The following is a 16,935-nucleotide window of genomic DNA, read 5'->3' as shown; positions in this document are numbered from 1 at the left end:
GGTCTGCTGCGTACGGTGGGCATTGTGTAGGGAAATGAGTGAAAGCCACTCTCTGAATTGTAAATGTTCACATCCTGGTTAACTACAGAAATGCAACGAGGAAGGAAGCAGTACTTATATTCAGTAAAACCTCCTCGTCCTCCTCATCCTCCTCCTCATCCTCCTCATCCTCCTCCCTGTCCTCCTCGTCGTCGTCCTCCTCCTCCTCTTCCTCCTCTCCTTCTCCTCCATCTCCTCTCCTCCTCCTCCTCTCCTCTTCCTCCTCCTCCTCGTCCTAGCTCTCTCCCTTTCTCTCAGTTCTCACGTAACAAAACATGCTGCACTGTGAAGTCTCACAAGTGTCTGAGTCTTTAGCCTTCAGGGGTGGGAGAAAGTGCAGTCTGAAGTCACTGTCCATCGACCTTCAGTGAACCTAGATCCTTGAGTCAAACAGGGCCCAAGTCACTCAGCCTGCACCATTCAGTGTGCTGAAGCGGAGACAGGGGACAGGCTGTGTCCTCTGACCAGGGCATCTCTCTTCAGAGCGTGGCGACTCACCAGCTGCCTCCTGTTCTTCTTCCACGTCTCTGCTTTCCGCTTCGAGTTCATGTTCTGAAATGCTGATTTCAACAAGACACAGTGTCACCAGAGCGGGAAACTGGCCACACCTACATCTAAAACGTGGGCAGCTCAGCTCAGGGTGGGCGGGGGGTGTCGGAGAGAGCCTCCCTGCCTCACAGAACCAAAGCTTCAAAACTACAAAGTTTCATCTGAAGAAAAAAAAACGTAAACTTACAGAAGTCGCTTGGTGGGTTGTGTGTGAGGTTTCTGTAGAATTCAGTCCTGTGAGCCTTCTTTAACCCCGTGCACAAACCAAAATCAGATAGTTTTACATGTCCCTAAAACAACAACAGATTCTAGTAAGCCATATTATGTTAACTCTCAAAACAGAAGAACTTCTTATAAACTTTTACTGCAGTCGTTACGAAAATCCTAACTTAGAACACCACACCACACTTAGCTGAAATGTGAGATTATGCATGTTTGAGGGGTTGTTGTTGTTGTTGTTGTTTTAAACCAAGGGAAAACGGAGTTTTTGAAGCTATTTCTCCATGAGGTCACTTTCTGCACTTTCTAGGAAAAATCTTGATTACCCCAAAGACCCTAAACCACTGCTGCTATGTGAGCCAGGATGCCGCAGCACGTCACGGCACAGCCGAAGCCCAGGGCTCTCTCTCTGCTCCCCACATGCCTTGGCATCCAGTAAAAGGTTGTCTGGCTTGATGTCCCGGTGGATGAAGCCTAGCTGGTGGATTGCGTCAATCGCCAAGACAGTCTCTGAGATGTAGAACTGCGTCTCCTCTTCTGTTAAGGTGTCCTTCTTCATCAGCAATGTCATCATGTCACCTGAGAAGGACAAAGTACCAACTTAGGAAAACGAGACTACTCCTGTTCTTGTTTTTAGTGAGGGCCTTAGGAAGCCTGGGCTGGCCTGGAACTCACAAAGCAGCTAAGAACGACCTTGAACATTTCATCCTCCTGCACCCACCCCACTTACTCACTTTCCCAATGTCCTCCTTAACAAAGCTGCCTCTGCGTTGCTCCCTCGCAGGTGCCCATAGCTTCAACCTTCACTGGAGTGAGACAATGAACCCTGAAGCCCCAGTCCCAGATCCATTTTGTGAATTTTAGTAATTGTACTTAGAACCCTAGTACTGGAATTGTGGGCATGTAGTAGCCCCAGCTTAGAGGGAATACTCTTCTATACTCTTTGTAAGTGTGGATAGACCATGCAGATTTTCAGTTTTAGGACTTGCCCAGTACCTGCAGACACCCTGCCAAGTGCATGCCAAGGTGCAGTGGGGGCAGGCAGAGCTATCGGGAGCAGAGCTGCAGTTCAGAAACACAAAGAATGAACAAGCCTTGACACCAGAATCTTGTCTTTCTGTTCTGTATGCAGGCTTACTGTATTTAACTCTATAGTGGGTTACCATGAACAGAGGATGATAGTATTTAACATGTCAGCTTAATAGTCTTTCCAAATCACCTGCCATTAAAGTACATACTGAAAACCCATGGTTAGATGTAAGAGTCAGTGGTAAAACGGACATTGCTGCTGCACATGTGTGCAGACGACTCACCTCCAGGAAGGAACTCCATGATGAGATAGAGGTTCCGCTTGTCCTGAAAGCTGTAGAACATCTTCACTACCCAGGCTCCGTCTGCCTCCACCAGAATGTCTCTCTCCGCTCGGATATGAGCCACCTGGACGAATACATTTTGTAAATAAATAGCCTCTTCCAGTTATCCATGCCTAACGGTCATGCAGGTCTGGAGTTTAGAAAGTACTGAAACACGACGTTCACCCTCTCATGAAGTACGTGAGACTGAGCGGCAGTCTGTCTTAGTCATCTCTACCCTCAAGGCTGAAGGGATTCTGTGAGTCTGCCAGGGCAGCAGGCTCTGATTTGCTAGTGTTCTCTAGGAGGAAGCATCGGGAGGCAGTGCTCCTGTGCCTGCCCTTCTTGCAGTCACAAAGAAGAAAGCAATCACTGGAAACTAAACCTATGGGAACTTTTTGCTCTTGAATGGGACCACACTTAGGCAAAGGCTTCTGTGTTTATAGCCTCTACCCTGTGTTGTTCTCTAATAGCAACTGAGCAAACTAACACAGAGATTATAAAGTTGACAATATTGAAATTTAAATCTAAGAATTGAAAACACTATAGACTATCAAACTTAGTAATTACATAGTACACTGGATTTCTTTTTATCATTCTCAGCAAAAACAATACTCTGAGCCCTAGTCGCAGGAGGCCCATGGTGCTACACTCGTGGTGAGACGTACCTGCTCCTTCTCAAGCATGTCAGCTTTCCTCAGGATCTTCATGGCATAGATGTGCCCTGTGTCCTTCTTCTGGACCAGCCGCACCTAGAGCACAAACATGAATGCTGGAACAATGGAAGGAGATTCCTTTGCTGAACTCTGGAATTTACCAGTGAGAATATCAAAGAAATTATACACACACACACACACACCACACCACAGAGATATACACACACACACACACACACACACACACCACACCACAGAGATATACACACACACACACATATACACACGCGCGCACACACACACACACACACCACAGAGAGATACACACATTCATGGGGGACAGGGGTCTCATGTACCCCTAGCTGGCCTGGAGCTTATTATTATATAGTTGAGAATGAGCTTGAACTTCTGGTTCTCCTGCCTGCACCTCCCAAGTGCTGGGAGTATGGAAGTGTGCTATTACCTGGTTCCTATTGTGCTGAGTCAGACGCAGGGCTTTGTGGGTACTAGGCGAGCTGACTCGTGACCTCACAGCCCAGTGACTGCATGTGAACACCTCACAGATCACCTTCCACAGTGGTGACCTGAACAAAGCAGCTCACCTCTCCGAAAGCTCCTCTTCCTATGACCTTCAGAGACTCGAAGTCATCCAGGCCAAGTCTGGTCCTCTTCAGGCGTAGGAACTCTGTTTCTTTCCGAGCATGCTGTGACCGGCGTAACTTTTTCTATTAAACAAGAATTTTAAAAGAAGATTTTAAAACAGGCTGTTCCAGGCCTGTGTAATGGTGGTGGCTGGAGATGCTCAGAGGCTGAGGCGTGGGTGCTCTGCAGAGCACACAAGCTCCGTGTCCAGGACTCACACTCACCTCCACTCTTCCAGCACTGCACTCTCAGCCACCAATTCACACCCACACACATGTGATTTTAAACAAGTAAATGAACAGAGGTATATCTTAATTATTATATGTTTGCCAATAATCTATTTACCTAAACCAAGTATTTATTAAGCAAGGGAAGAACTTTAAAAAGTTTTAAGAAAACATTCTTTAAACAGTTGTCAAGTCTGTACCCTTAGAAGCGGACTTTTGGACTACAATGTCTTCAGCACATCACTGCCTTCTGAGTGGTAACTGAACTCACAGAAATAAATCCCAGAAAACATAAACAAGGAGCACTCTGACGTGTGAGCGTTCACTCTGATGGGAGCTTATTTACTTAATTTTGAGACAGATCTCTCTGAGTAGCTCAGGCTTGCCTTACAGCAATCCTCTTGCCTAAGCTCGTGAGTGCTGAGATTACAGCACCAGGCTCTGTCACCCACTTTTACTTTGTCAGGAAATCTCTAATCCCTTACTTTCCAGGTGCCATCACAGCTACTGAAACCTGTGACTCAAACACCACAGAACAGCAGCATTTCCATGGAGATTTACTTAGAGTAAAACTGATTCTTACACAAACTTCAGCAAACCACTTAAAACTTCATATAACTTTCTAAAGACATAAAATTGCAAAATAATTGGGTATGGTGGTACACACCTTCAATCCCAGCACTCAAAGAGGAAGAGGCTGGTGGATCTGTGATTTCCAGGTCAAAAACAAACTAAAACCAACAAAACAAACAAACCAAACCCTCCAGGGCAGAATTCCCACAGCAATAATGATTCAACAAAGATAACAAAATAAGAACTATTAATTAGCAACATTTTTAAACACCTGAAGGCTGCATTTGGAAAGGATTCATTTTCTTGTCTTACTCTTGCTGACCCTTCATCTAACACAATTCAAGGCACAGGAATAGCTCCCAGGAGGCAGGACAGTGGGATAAGAAAGTCACTGAAGTGGCCTCCAACTCAAGTACAGTGGCCCCAGCCTCTTAGAGACTGAGCTCACGTGACAAAGCACAGCACTGTTGTCAGCTCAGACACACAGCTCCCAATGCACCTCACAGCTGAGCCATGCCCTATCCTGCTCCTGTCTAATTAGATGTGTAACACAGTGCGGTGTCTAACTAGAAGTCTGTGTATCATCAAGACAGAATTCTAATATCTGTAACAGAGGAAGTGGCAAAGAAGAAATTATGTCAGGAATTCACACAGTTCAATGAAGGTACATTAAAACTTTAATTTTAAATTTATTTTATGCATGTGGGTGTTTTGCCTAAACGAATGTCTATTACAGTGTCAAGTTACAAATGGCTGTGGAGCTGCCTTATAAGTGTTATAAACTGAGCCTGAGCCCTCGGCAAGAGCAGCCAGCGTGCTTAACTGCTAAGCCATCTCTCTACGGTTTCGTGTGTGTGTGTGTGTGTGTGTGTGTGTGTGTGTGTGTGTGTGTGTGTGTGTGTGTAAAAACAAGGCAATAAAGGAAATGAAGATATAGCAAACACTGCTTTATCAAAACTACCCATTTCTAGTAGTTACATGCTAGTTTAAAAAAAAAACAAACTGCACTTACCTTGGAGTTGGGGAAACTTTACCTTTAAATAGTTTCCTACAGTTCAAATCCCATCCATATCATTATAAAGGCAAAGATGGACCTCGCAACACCGTGTGGCCCATGTTTTCTTCTCTTATAGGAACCCGCCACCAGCTGCTCTAAGCATGGGGGTGGCAGTTCTGTCAAGGAGCTTGTTGTAAGTTCCCCAACTAGAGTTCTCTCTAGAGTGACTTGGTGGCATTCTAGCATTGTGCCCCTCATGTAATACAAGAGCTTGTTTTAATTTAATTACATGTGATAGATGAACATAGGAATATGAAGGATGCTTTAAAATTGTTCCTTTTCATGGTTACAGAACAGCACAGTTCTGTTTAGCTACAGAAGAGGCCTGGCTCTGCAGTTTCATAAAATGTGCTTACGATCTAGACAAGAGTCTACCAAACCCGAGCAGCAACAACAACTACAAGAGTCAGTACTGAGTATCTGACAGGACAACACTGTCCCCAGGAGAACCTGCACAGTAGCGTTAGCCCTGCAGTCAGTGCTGCAGTCCAGGAGCAGATGGAGCAACATCAGACTTTTAAAGACCACGAGAAGCACGCACTTGCTGCACCTGCTCAGAGTGTGTCCTAAAAGCCAAGGTCTCCGTGCTGACCCCCTTCCCTCCTGCTGCTTCATGGCTTTCTGCTGCAACTTATATCACTTATTCTGGTTTTCCATTAATAAACATCCATTTTTAATGATTCCTGTTAATTCTCCCCGTGTTTTGAATCAGTCTCATTCTGTAGCTGAAAATTCTTTTGTCTCCCCCTCCCTAGTGCCAAGATTACAGACTCCATTCCTTTTCAAATGGATAAGAGTCTCAATCTGCAAGATGCCAAGTTGTTTATAAAGAAGAAAGGGTAGTTCAGAGCTCTGAGATATTAAGGGGTTTGTCTTGGCCACTATAGTTTAATGGTCTCACCTGTGAACTCTTTCACAAGTCATTTTCTACTGTAGCATGAATTAAGGGTATTAGTTTTATTAAGAATCTACACTTGAAGGAAGCTCAGTCAGTAAAGTGCTTGCCTGGAAGACTCAAGGACCTTACTCAGGTTAATGCCCATGACCTAAGCATAAATGCCAGGTGTGACCGAGCATGCACAAGCTAGGGAGGCACAAGCAGGCGGATCTCTAAGACCAGTTGGCCACGCAGCCAAGCCTACTTAGTGAGCTACAAGGAGGCAGAGAGTGGACAGTACTACTAAGAACTGACACCCAGCCTGCCCTCCAGGCGCCACATGCATTCCCCATCCACATATACTTAGGAAATTCTTGAATTTTTTTTTTTAAAGAAACACAACCCCTAATTCTGACAGTTTCAAAACCAAGGTTGAGAGAATTTGTTTTCTACACAACCTCTTCAAGGCCCTAGCACAGGGCCTAACAATAAACACACGCACTTTAAGTATCTGTACAGAAAAAATGGGATGTTTAAAAACAGATATTAAAAGCAAAATGAATTTTTTTTAAAGATTTATTTGATTTATATGAGTACACTGTAGCTGACTTCAGACACACCAGAAAAGGGCATCGGATCCCATTACAGTTGGTTGTGAGCCAACATGTGGTTGCTGGGAATTGAACACAGGACCTCTAGAAGAGCACCCAAGTGCTCTTAACCCCTGAGCCATCTCTCCAGCCCGCAAAATGAATTTTAAAAGCAAAATGAGTTGACATTTTCTACAAGTATTTTACAAGAATTAAGAAAAAAGTCACTAATGCCCACTAAGGGGCACCACAAAGCCAGGCCTTCCCAGACAGTTCCTAACTCCATATAACCCTCTTATCATAACTTGGCAATATTTTTAAAAGCAGGTGAATTTATACAAAAGTCCAGGCTTCCAGATGTTCTTGCACATCAGGAGCCTGGCCACACTGGGTAATGGAAGAGCACCTGTTTTGGAACTGTCACTGGTATGGGCAATCTGAGCTTTAGTACCTCTGACAAATGGGCAGGCCTTCATTAACATAAAATGTAAGGAACAAACAGTAAAAACCTGTTTCTTCCTCCTCCTTTCTCATCCCTTTCCTTTCCCCTGAGACGTGATCCTGTTTAAATCTCCCAGAGTATTTGCTCGGCTGGCTGTTTCCTTTCTGTACAGAAATGATTTTCATGTTGTCCCATCTGTTGACACGTGGGGCATACATGCTGTTAAGTGTTTTATTCAAAACATTCTTGCCTACTTCAATATTCTGAAGGATGCTCTCTTTTTTTTTTTTCTGCTAGAAGTTTCAGCGTTTCGTGATTTATATTAAGATCTTTGATCTATTTTGAATTTTTTTGTGTGTGAAATATAAAAATCTAATTTCATTTTCCTGAAGCATAAATCCAATTTTGCCTGTACCATTTGGTGGACAGGCTTCCGTCCCCCCTAACCAGTGTTGTTTTTTGTTGTTTCATTTTTTTGTTTTGGGGATTGTTTTTGCTTTGTTTGTTAAAAACCTATGTCCTTCAATGTGTGGAGTCTCCACTGTGCTCAGCATGGGCATTTGCTTTGCTACTCTTTCCCTAGACTTTAAGGTCCTGTGTTTAACATTTCTATCAGACCAGATAGTGGTACCTTTACTCCCAGCACTCATGAGGCAGAGGCAGGTGGATCTCTGAATTCAAAGCCAGCCTGGTTTACACAGAGAGTTCCAGGATAGCCAGGGCTGTTATACAAAGAAACAAACAATACAAAACAATAAAAAAATTCTATATCAGCACAATTACTACCACCTAGAATAAAGTTTTAATATTAATAAATCAATATGGAAAGATGTGCTCACCTTTCTCTGTGAGCTAGGATGAAGCCCTTAAATTACTGCCTCACCATACAATTTAACAAGAGAAGATGGGGTCCTAAGATATGCACTAATTTTACATAGACAGGATCATTAAGTGTATGCTTGCCTTCCCTAAGAGGCCAGCTAGAAGGGGGGCACGGAGCTAAGGCTGCAGGGTAGGTGAGCTCACTGGGTCAGTATCTTCAGTTCAAGTGACTTTCTGACCACTGAACAGCCAGTAAACCTATAACTCGTTAGAACTCGGTCTCATCTGGAAAAGAAAGCTCTTTTTAGTAACTGACCTAAAGCTAGCTTTCCATGCCTACAGCTTCCCTCATCACTTTCAGCATGCACAGTCACTATGGCTGTACCCAGCGCTGTTTATGAAGGAACTTCTTCCCATCAAGTGAGATTCAAGCCAGTTGCTACTACTCCCATAAGTCTTTCCTCAGCTCCTGTATTGGAAGAGAGTGTCTATGTATTTTCAGTTTGCTATATACATTCTGTAATGTTTACATATTTTTGAGTCACTGGGTGGGGCTGCTGGGACTCAAACCAGGGCTATGCAAGCTCTCTGTCCTGAACTATACTAGCAGTCCCTATAATGTATACAAGTTTTCATGCATGTGTGTGCCCCTGCCAAAGCAAATAATAATAATTAATAATAATAATAATAATAATAATAATAATAATAAGAAGAAGAAGAAGAAGAAGAAGAGGAAGAAGAGGAAGAAGAGGAAGAAGAAGAAGAAGAAGAACCCCTCCTTCCCGCTCACAGAGTCCTTGAAGGCATGCGCCACGGTTCACTTGCCACCAGAGTACTCACCCCAGCCCTCTGCCTACTCTGGGATGTGAAGCTGAGTAAGACAGATCACAGCTTCTAGTCTCTGGGAAGATGCCCCTCATTTAAAGGCTATCACAAGGGAAGAAATACTGTTAGTGTAGAATGTAGGACAAGGAGCTAAGTGGTTAGGGTTTCCCAGTGGAGTGAGACGTTCCTTGAAGAATAACTGGAGTTTGGAGGAGAATATTTCAAATGGCAGAAATAGCATGAGAACGGAGCCACAAATAAGCAGGGAAAATCACAGCAATTCAGTGTTGGTCAGGGTTGGATGGGGTGCCAGGAGCTAAGGCTAGGGAGAAACAGCCACTGGTAAGAAGCCTGCACTGCAGTCCTTAGCTACTCTCTACTGTGACAGACACCACAGCCAAGGTGACTTGTGAGAGAGTGCACTAGGGCTTTCAGTTCTAGAGGTCAGTCCACGAAGATGATGGGAAAGGCTTGGCAGGAGAAGCAGGAAGCAGAGGACAGTTTGAACCATAAGCAGGAAGCAAACAAAGAGCAAACTTGAAATGCTGAGCTTTAAACTCTCAGGGCCACCTCCAGTAACAAACTTCCTCAGCAAGCCCGCATCTCCAGAGGCTCCCAGACAGCACCACCAACCGGGAGGCAAGCATTCAAACACCCTAGACTTCAGGGAGCAGGGCAGGACATCTCACCAAAACCACATGCAGGATGGCAAGCCAGACTTGTTTTCAGAGTGCAGAAAAACTGAGAGGCAAAAGAAAAAAAACATTTCAAGATAGTCATTCATCAATGAGGAGCAAGGGAACCTTAACTAGAGAGGAAATAGTTTAAAAATATTCAGAAAAAAATGTGAGAAGAGGGAATCAGCAGATAGTGCCCACTGCCTGACCCTGCCTTGCTCATCCAGACTAGCATGCGTGGACGGTGTCCAACACTGGACCCTGTCCCATATACCCATAATGCTGTAGGTAGTGTTCACGTTCTTGAGGGCAAAGGCCATTTCCTAAGGCACCCATGACGGCAACACAGTAAGGAGCCACATTCAGATGGAGAAGCCTAGCATTGCAGCACATGGGAATCATCAGCTAATACTGACAGGGACTCACTGGGACACTTCTGTAGCACAGTTGGTTACGTTACCTCCTCGTCTGCCAGTCCTTCTTCTTCCATAGCCACTTCTAACTTCTTCTGCCTTTCCAAAGAAAACATAATGAGACTTTTAAAATACGTTTCTATTTCCATTTAAGGTATGTTATTTATCCAAGCCAACTACTGGACATGCTACGCTAAGAAAATCTTTCAAACTGGACCAAGACTGAATACTTTACTCTGATCAGTATTCTTCCTTAAACAGAGGATTTAGCATTCCACACTGGACAAAGCTTCAGTGCTTTATCTCCCAGGACAAGATGACCGTGTAAGTCTTAAGCTCAACATCCCCAACTTGGGAAAGACTCTGGAGGCGAGTGCACGCACTTACTACCCCTGCAAATTGAACAGGCACATGCATGCAGACATAACCACCGGTCATAACATTTGCTTTTCTAAGAACAGCCAAGCTCGGCTACTTGGTTTTTTCTTTTCTTTAACATGGAGCTAGCAGGCTAAGCGTCTGATGGGGCTACAGATGGTAATGTGGCCGTGGAGCATGTTTCTCCACTCACTCTGAGTGAGTGGTACTTCATGTCTATAGTGTTGTTTCCCTACTATGTCAAAGATCAAAGATTTCAACTACTAGAGTGATACAGAGCAGCCTCACCACCTATCCTGTCCCAGAACCTGAGGCAGAGGCAGGAGGATCATCAAAAGCCTGAGGCCAACTTGGCCTGCGACACTGCCACGTGGCAGAGCAGCTACAGCTCAGGATGCCCCGCACCTGAACGTCTGTCTCTGTATCTCTTTCTCCTCATAATGTGTGAACTGTGTTCTTGTAAAAAAGATTATTTATTTATTATATATAAGTACATTGTAGCTGTCTTCAGACACACCACTGAGTGTGTGTGAGACACACACTCAGACTCACTACAGATGGCTGTGAGCCACCATGTGGTTGCTGGGAATTGAACTCAGGACCTCTGGAAGAGCGGTCAGGTGCTCTTAACCGCTGAGCCATCTCTCCAGCTTGTGACTGTGTGCTTTAGAGCTCTGTTCCAATGTCAATGTCATCTGGGAAGTTCTCCCACTGACCTAGTCAAAGCATGTGCTTTTTTTAGTCCCTCACTACCACTCCCCACCCCGTCCTGTAGCTTCTGTGTGCATCGCTCCCTCACCACACTTCAGGTTTCACTGAGATGACGTGACTTGCTGTTCTTTCTTCCCATCCTCTCACTAACACAGCGTAGCACCACCAACGTTATGCACTAGCAATTTCTAAAGCATCTGCATAAAGGACAGCACAAAGGCATGCGTCAATGCCACAGCTGGAAAGATCTGTTTGAAATCCAAATGACATGTGTGCACATGTGCATAAGACTCTGGGAGCCTAGGAGATGAAACAAGCAGCCAGGAGTCCTGTCGTGCGGGAAACTTAATACAAGGAGCAGGACTCCCATCTAGTGACAGAAAACTAACTAAGGCTTAAGCCTTTACTGTACCTGGTTTCTCTCTCTTCATGCTGCAAAATTAGGTTGCTGTAAAAATTCTCCAGCGTGAGCTTGGCCACAGTGACTCGTTCCCGGGTATGGCTGCTCATAGGAAAGGTGGTTGTTGCCCCTGCCGTCATTGCCATAGTAACTGGAACTGACTGAAATGACATAAAAATCAAGTTCTTTAGCAGTTTTTTAAAAAACAAACATCCTGTTTCTTTTTTATCAAACTTTTAAAATGTTTAACTTCTATTTAGAATAATTGTACCATTAGTTAAGCACTCAGGTTTCATAATTGTAAATAATTCAAAACTAATCCTGAGCAGATGCATGCCGGGTGTCGTGCTCACAGCAGCACTGAGCAGCCCCAGAGGACGCACTGGTCCCAGAGCCAAGTGACTAACTCTGTGCTGAGAAGCCGGGGACTGATTACAGAAAGACGGATTAGTGCAGTCTACATATTAACAGACACACTAGCTCTCGCAAAAGGCCGTATGTGGCAGTGTTCAAAACAAGGAAGTATTGGTCCATTTTGCTGATTTATTGATCACTTTTCAAACTTTATTAAGAGTTTGCTAACAGTTGCATTCCCAATCAATACGTCTCTTAAGGTGGACTGTGGTTCCGATGGGAAGCATAACCTCTGCTGCATAAACCCTGTGAAACCTGGCCTGCCCTGTCAAACATCAAACATGGCAGGCATCTGTTGTGCAGATCTCAGTTTTAGGGAGAGTCATGAATGCTCTTTGCTTCTGAACTGTTACTGGGCCAGCACAGATGCAGCATAATGTTCCCATTTCCTTTTCAAATGAAGCTTAAATGTCTGGATAGTGTGTGTCCACTCAGAGGCATGCAAGTGCCAACTTTTAGGAACCACTTGTGTGAAGCCCATTTCAATCCTTAGGAAGGCAAGGAATTTGGTATAACAGCCATTTCACAAGGACAGCTCTAGAGGCCACTGTGGACTGTGATAAACCAAAAAGATGAGAGTAGCTCATACATTAAGAGTTTTATTACCTAGAAGAGGGTCCTAACAAACCATTCTGGACAACAGAAAGAGCTTGCTAGGTGAACATCCCAAGTTCCCAATGCCTGAAAACCTTCCACCACCCACCACTTTAAACACATGAATACACGGGACTCTGCCTGCAGACCTGAGCAGCACTGGAGGTCAGGGATAGGGAAGAAACAAAGAACCCCTGTTCAAAAGGCTCAGATTGGAAATTGTCATTTAACTGTGGTGAACTTGTTTCCCTTGGCTCATGAACAGTGTACTATATTAGCCTCAAAACCAGTACAAAGCTGTTCTTCTGCGACCGGTTAACTCTCCATAATGAGAAGCTAACCCCGGCCCCTGTTTGAATCCTTTCATGGCTTCTCCTGCACACATCACATCAAATTAGCTTATAGCATGTAGCAGGTATAAGACACCAGGGATGGGCATCTCAGGATAACTATCTTACTCACAGAAGCAGCTCTCACCTCATCCTCACAACAGGGAGCTGGAGCTTGAGGACGCTCACACAGCAATGGACTGGAGTCAGCACTAAACTCCAACTCACTTTTGAGCTTACCACAGCTTCCCTCATGCTGACAGTCCCTCCAGTGACTTCCCTTAACCACTTAGTGTGTAAGAATCACCTGCTCCTCTGTGGCTCTAGGCTTCCCTAACCTTCGCTATGGTAAGACGTTGTCCATTCTGGGTGGGTGGCCTCCGAATCTGCACATCTCTCTCACACAGTGGAGTGCGTCACTGCCAAACATTCACATTGCTCTAAACTAGAACTTCTCTAGGCTCTATCTCCCCAACTCCCCTTTGAACTCCACCACCACATCATACCTGACACAGAGGACAGTAATGAATGAACGATGGAGACCACTTGATAAGTGAGAACATCAGAAGAGATGAAAGAGATGGAAAGAAGGTTTATAACCCTTGAGATCAGGACCCCAGGCACCTTTCCCCAGAGGAACTGCAACCTGTTCTCTGCTGATTTCCCAGGCCTTTCTGAGGCCATGTGAGGTTAATGTGCAAGAAATCCATGGGAAGTCAGGGTTGCTCATACCAAGTTAAGTTACCTCCATAAGCACTGCACATACCTTCATTTAAAAATAAACTTCTGCGTGATCTAATAACAGTATTCCTTTAAATGGTGATTATAATAATAATGATGGGGATGATGGGGATAATAATGAGTGTCTCTCAAGAACTCTCCTGGCCACAGATTATACAAACTTCACTGCTTTAACTAAATGCTACACAAAACCATTTTTCTACATATTTTTATTGATTATTAGAAAACATCACATATTTGGTTGAACACAATAAAGTACAGTAGTAACTGATCTCCCCTTCTTCCTGGATGAGTGAGGAGATGATTAAATGTTGATGTCAGCATCCATGAGCATATTCAGATGAGCTTCTGCTTCTGTTGAAAAGGATGCTGTGTTTGATTGTGGTCCGAAGCTTTGAAGCACTACTTGGCATCTCCTTCCTTGGAGGTCTCACTGTTTAAACATAACAGATTTGATAGCTTGTTGGTAAGGTGAGGTCCAGCTTGTCTCCACTAGGTCATCTTCATGTGAATCCGGTGGTTATACGGTTTTGTTCTAGGGATATTTCATTTTTTTAATAACGGTTTTAGCTGACATTCATGGAGAGAATGAATCCTTAGAAGTGTGCCACTAGTGAAAGGAAATCCTGTCTAGAGTATGTTTCTTTACAAAGCTGTGTCACACCATCCTTTGGGCCCTCTGCTGGAAAAGTAGAATCAAGTCTCAAATAATGCCTTTTAAATTGTATCCTCTAGTATTATAGATGTAGGACAGTACTGTATCATACCTCTGTGGATGTAAAATAGCTTGTACCTGCTTTATGATACGTAGTAGTGACCGTGCTTTATCAGAGCTGTTTTTAATGATGTTGCTCAGAATGTTTTCTTTCCAGATGATGACTGAGAAGCTAATTTAAAAAAAAATGGTGCCAGGTACCACAAGAGTAACAGAACTGTGCTGTTTTCTCGGGTTTTGTTTTTTTACTTTTTTTTTTTTTTAATGGAGTGTGCTGGATGTCTCTACAGTTTTGTTCAGATGACTGCAGAACCTGGAAAAGCTGTTGCTGCTGTTGATGCATAACACACTGCTATTATTGGTCTTTTTATATAAATATAAATATATATATACAGATATATAATTTGAATTTTTTGAAACTTTACCTGTGCTGTCAACTTTCGAAAAAAGTATCCCCGTTTACTGTGTTGAGTTGGCACTGTACAGAAATTAACAGCCATATTGGTCTAGAAATGTTGAACTTAAGTTTTTTCCATTTGTACAGGGGTAACACACTGTATTAAATATGTAAGGTCTTATATACGTGGGTTTGATTACAAAAACTAATAAAGTATTCTCTAAATTAAAAAAAAAAAGATCAAAAAAAAAAAAAAGAAAACATCACATAAAGCACCCCAGTCTTACTCACTTCCCAGTCCTGCCAGATCCACCCCACTCTTGTGATTCTCCCTACAAAAACCACAAGTCTAATCTGTGCTGTCCACATAGTCACTGGGGCATGGTCAAACTCCCAGTGTCCAGCACCTTAAAGAAAACTGAGTCCTTCCCCACCCTCGCTCCTGTCAGAAGCCATCACTTATGAACAGCTACACTTCAGCATCCCTTTCACAACTTCTAAGAGTTCTCTTCAATAGTTTCATGTCTCAACAGTTACTGTTTTTTTTCTTTTCTGGAGGGGTAGGTGTTGTCATGGAAGCCCTCTATGACTCTCTCTTCTCGACTGTGAATGTCCAGTCACTGCACAAGTAGCTTCCTTGCTCTTTATACTTGGCGATAGCATGGACCACTGACTCTTACAGTTTCTGGTGATGGCACAGACCACAAACAACACTGCCCTCTGCCACAGCACGGACCACAGAAACTACCATGGCCCTCGGTGGCAGTAGAGCTATGGACATCCACATGGCCTTTGTTATCGCACATATGAACCTCAGCATGGTCTCTGGTGCCAGCTCAGACCACGGACATCAAATAAAACACCAAAATCCCAGGGCTCAAATTCTGTTTTGAGATCAGATAAGGAAATGGCAAAAGTTGGGAAAGAGAAACAGCTGTCACACAGCCAGAATCTCCCAAATCATGTCTGCTGTTAGGATTTGAAGGAGGAAGAATGGACCAGAATCAAAGCTTTCCAATGAGCTTAAGAAACCTAGATTACAGGTAAGAACGTTGCTCAGGGCAGGACTTGCCAGCTTTCTTATGTCCGCATGTGCTTACCCTCAAAGACAACAGACGCACACACCATCGACATGAGAATCCTAGAGAGTTTCCTCAAGACACATGAAACCCAGGCTCACAGACCCTCAGAGCTTAAGGAAGCAAGTGTCAGCTACTTTTCTCAATAAACACTACTTTGGGGCAAGCATCCTTTGACCAAGTGCAATTCCTGAGGACTCAGGATCCTTTCTGTGCCGTTTTTTTGGCAATAAGCAAACAAACAGGGAAATGTCCAGAAGACAGGTGGCTGAGAAGATAACACCCAAAGGGAAAATCAGACAAGAACAAACTGCACTACTCCAGACCAACATGAGTCTCTCACAAACTAAGGAAGAAACAAGCTTTTCATAAAGCCTCTTTAAAAACCCAAAGTGACATGGATCATAGAGTTACATGACTTGTAAGTAATGCCTGCATAAATCAGAAAGAAAGAAAAGGGAAAGGAAAGAGGAAAGTGGGGGAGACACAGCCTTGGAGGGAGCAGGCTGGCTGCAGCTAGGAAGTGCAGATGTACTCCTGCTCAATTGGACATGTGAGATCCAGTCCCCAAACAAATTCCGAAGCTGCTCTAACCTAACCAAGCTTATAGAAGACTGGCATACAAGACAGAACAGCAGTACTGCTTTACACAGCGAGAGGTGAACTAAGGAGAAACAGGGTTAGACCTGCATGTTGTCACAAAGCACTCCATCCTTCCAAGGCCAGACAAGAGAAGTCTGAATTAGGACAGGCTATTGTCAGGAAACCAGGTTGAAGAGCAGAGAGAATAGTTACTCAATGGAAACATTCAGTGACTTCAGGACAGTGGGGCATGGCCAAAGACTGATGGATGCATGTCCCCCTGGGGCTCCAGACACTGCCAAGTGCTGGAGGAGATGACACACTGACTTCCAAAGCTGAATAAAGCTCCTTTGGGAGCAGGTCTGTGGGCCAGAGGAGAAAGAAAAATGGCTGGGTAAAAATCTTTGAAGATGTTTTTGTGTAACACAAAAAATATGAGGGAACGTAAAGCAATTCCCAAGCCCTGGAGCATGGCTGCACTGAAAAAAAAAAAAAAATAGTCAAGCGAGGTCCTGCCATACACACTGTGAATCTGGATCTATAGACAGCATAAGCAGACAAGGCCTCTTTCCTCCCCAGAAGATGACAGAATCCAAAGCACAAAATGGATGTCAATGAAAATTAATTTTAGGTGC

At 44.0% G+C, this 16,935-nt stretch overlaps 1 protein-coding gene across 4 annotated transcripts in view; it reads right to left on the bottom strand.

Annotated features, from left to right (window-relative positions):
* Stk38l (serine/threonine kinase 38 like) overlaps nucleotides 1-16,935 on the bottom strand; it is a 76,876-nt gene that overhangs the window by 8,233 nt on the left and 51,708 nt on the right. For all 4 annotated transcript variants that reach the window (XM_039108393.2, XM_039108394.2, NM_001083336.2 and 1 more), the window contains 8 exon segments: nucleotides 11,462-11,610; nucleotides 10,008-10,059; nucleotides 3,418-3,540; nucleotides 2,828-2,911; nucleotides 2,121-2,244; nucleotides 1,232-1,386; nucleotides 776-878; nucleotides 538-599 (listed from right to left, as the gene is read on the bottom strand). In XM_039108393.2, the coding sequence (XP_038964321.1) occupies nucleotides 538-599; nucleotides 776-878; nucleotides 1,232-1,386; nucleotides 2,121-2,244; nucleotides 2,828-2,911; nucleotides 3,418-3,540; nucleotides 10,008-10,059; nucleotides 11,462-11,595 (837 nt within the window). In that variant the 5' untranslated portion in view covers nucleotides 11,596-11,610.

This window comes from Rattus norvegicus, chromosome 4, assembly GCF_036323735.1.
Source record: "Rattus norvegicus strain BN/NHsdMcwi chromosome 4, GRCr8, whole genome shotgun sequence".
NCBI classification, from domain to species: domain Eukaryota; kingdom Metazoa; phylum Chordata; class Mammalia; order Rodentia; family Muridae; genus Rattus; species Rattus norvegicus.
Note: the sequence above shows the minus strand (reverse complement) of the source record. Positions and strands in the feature narration are given on the sequence as shown.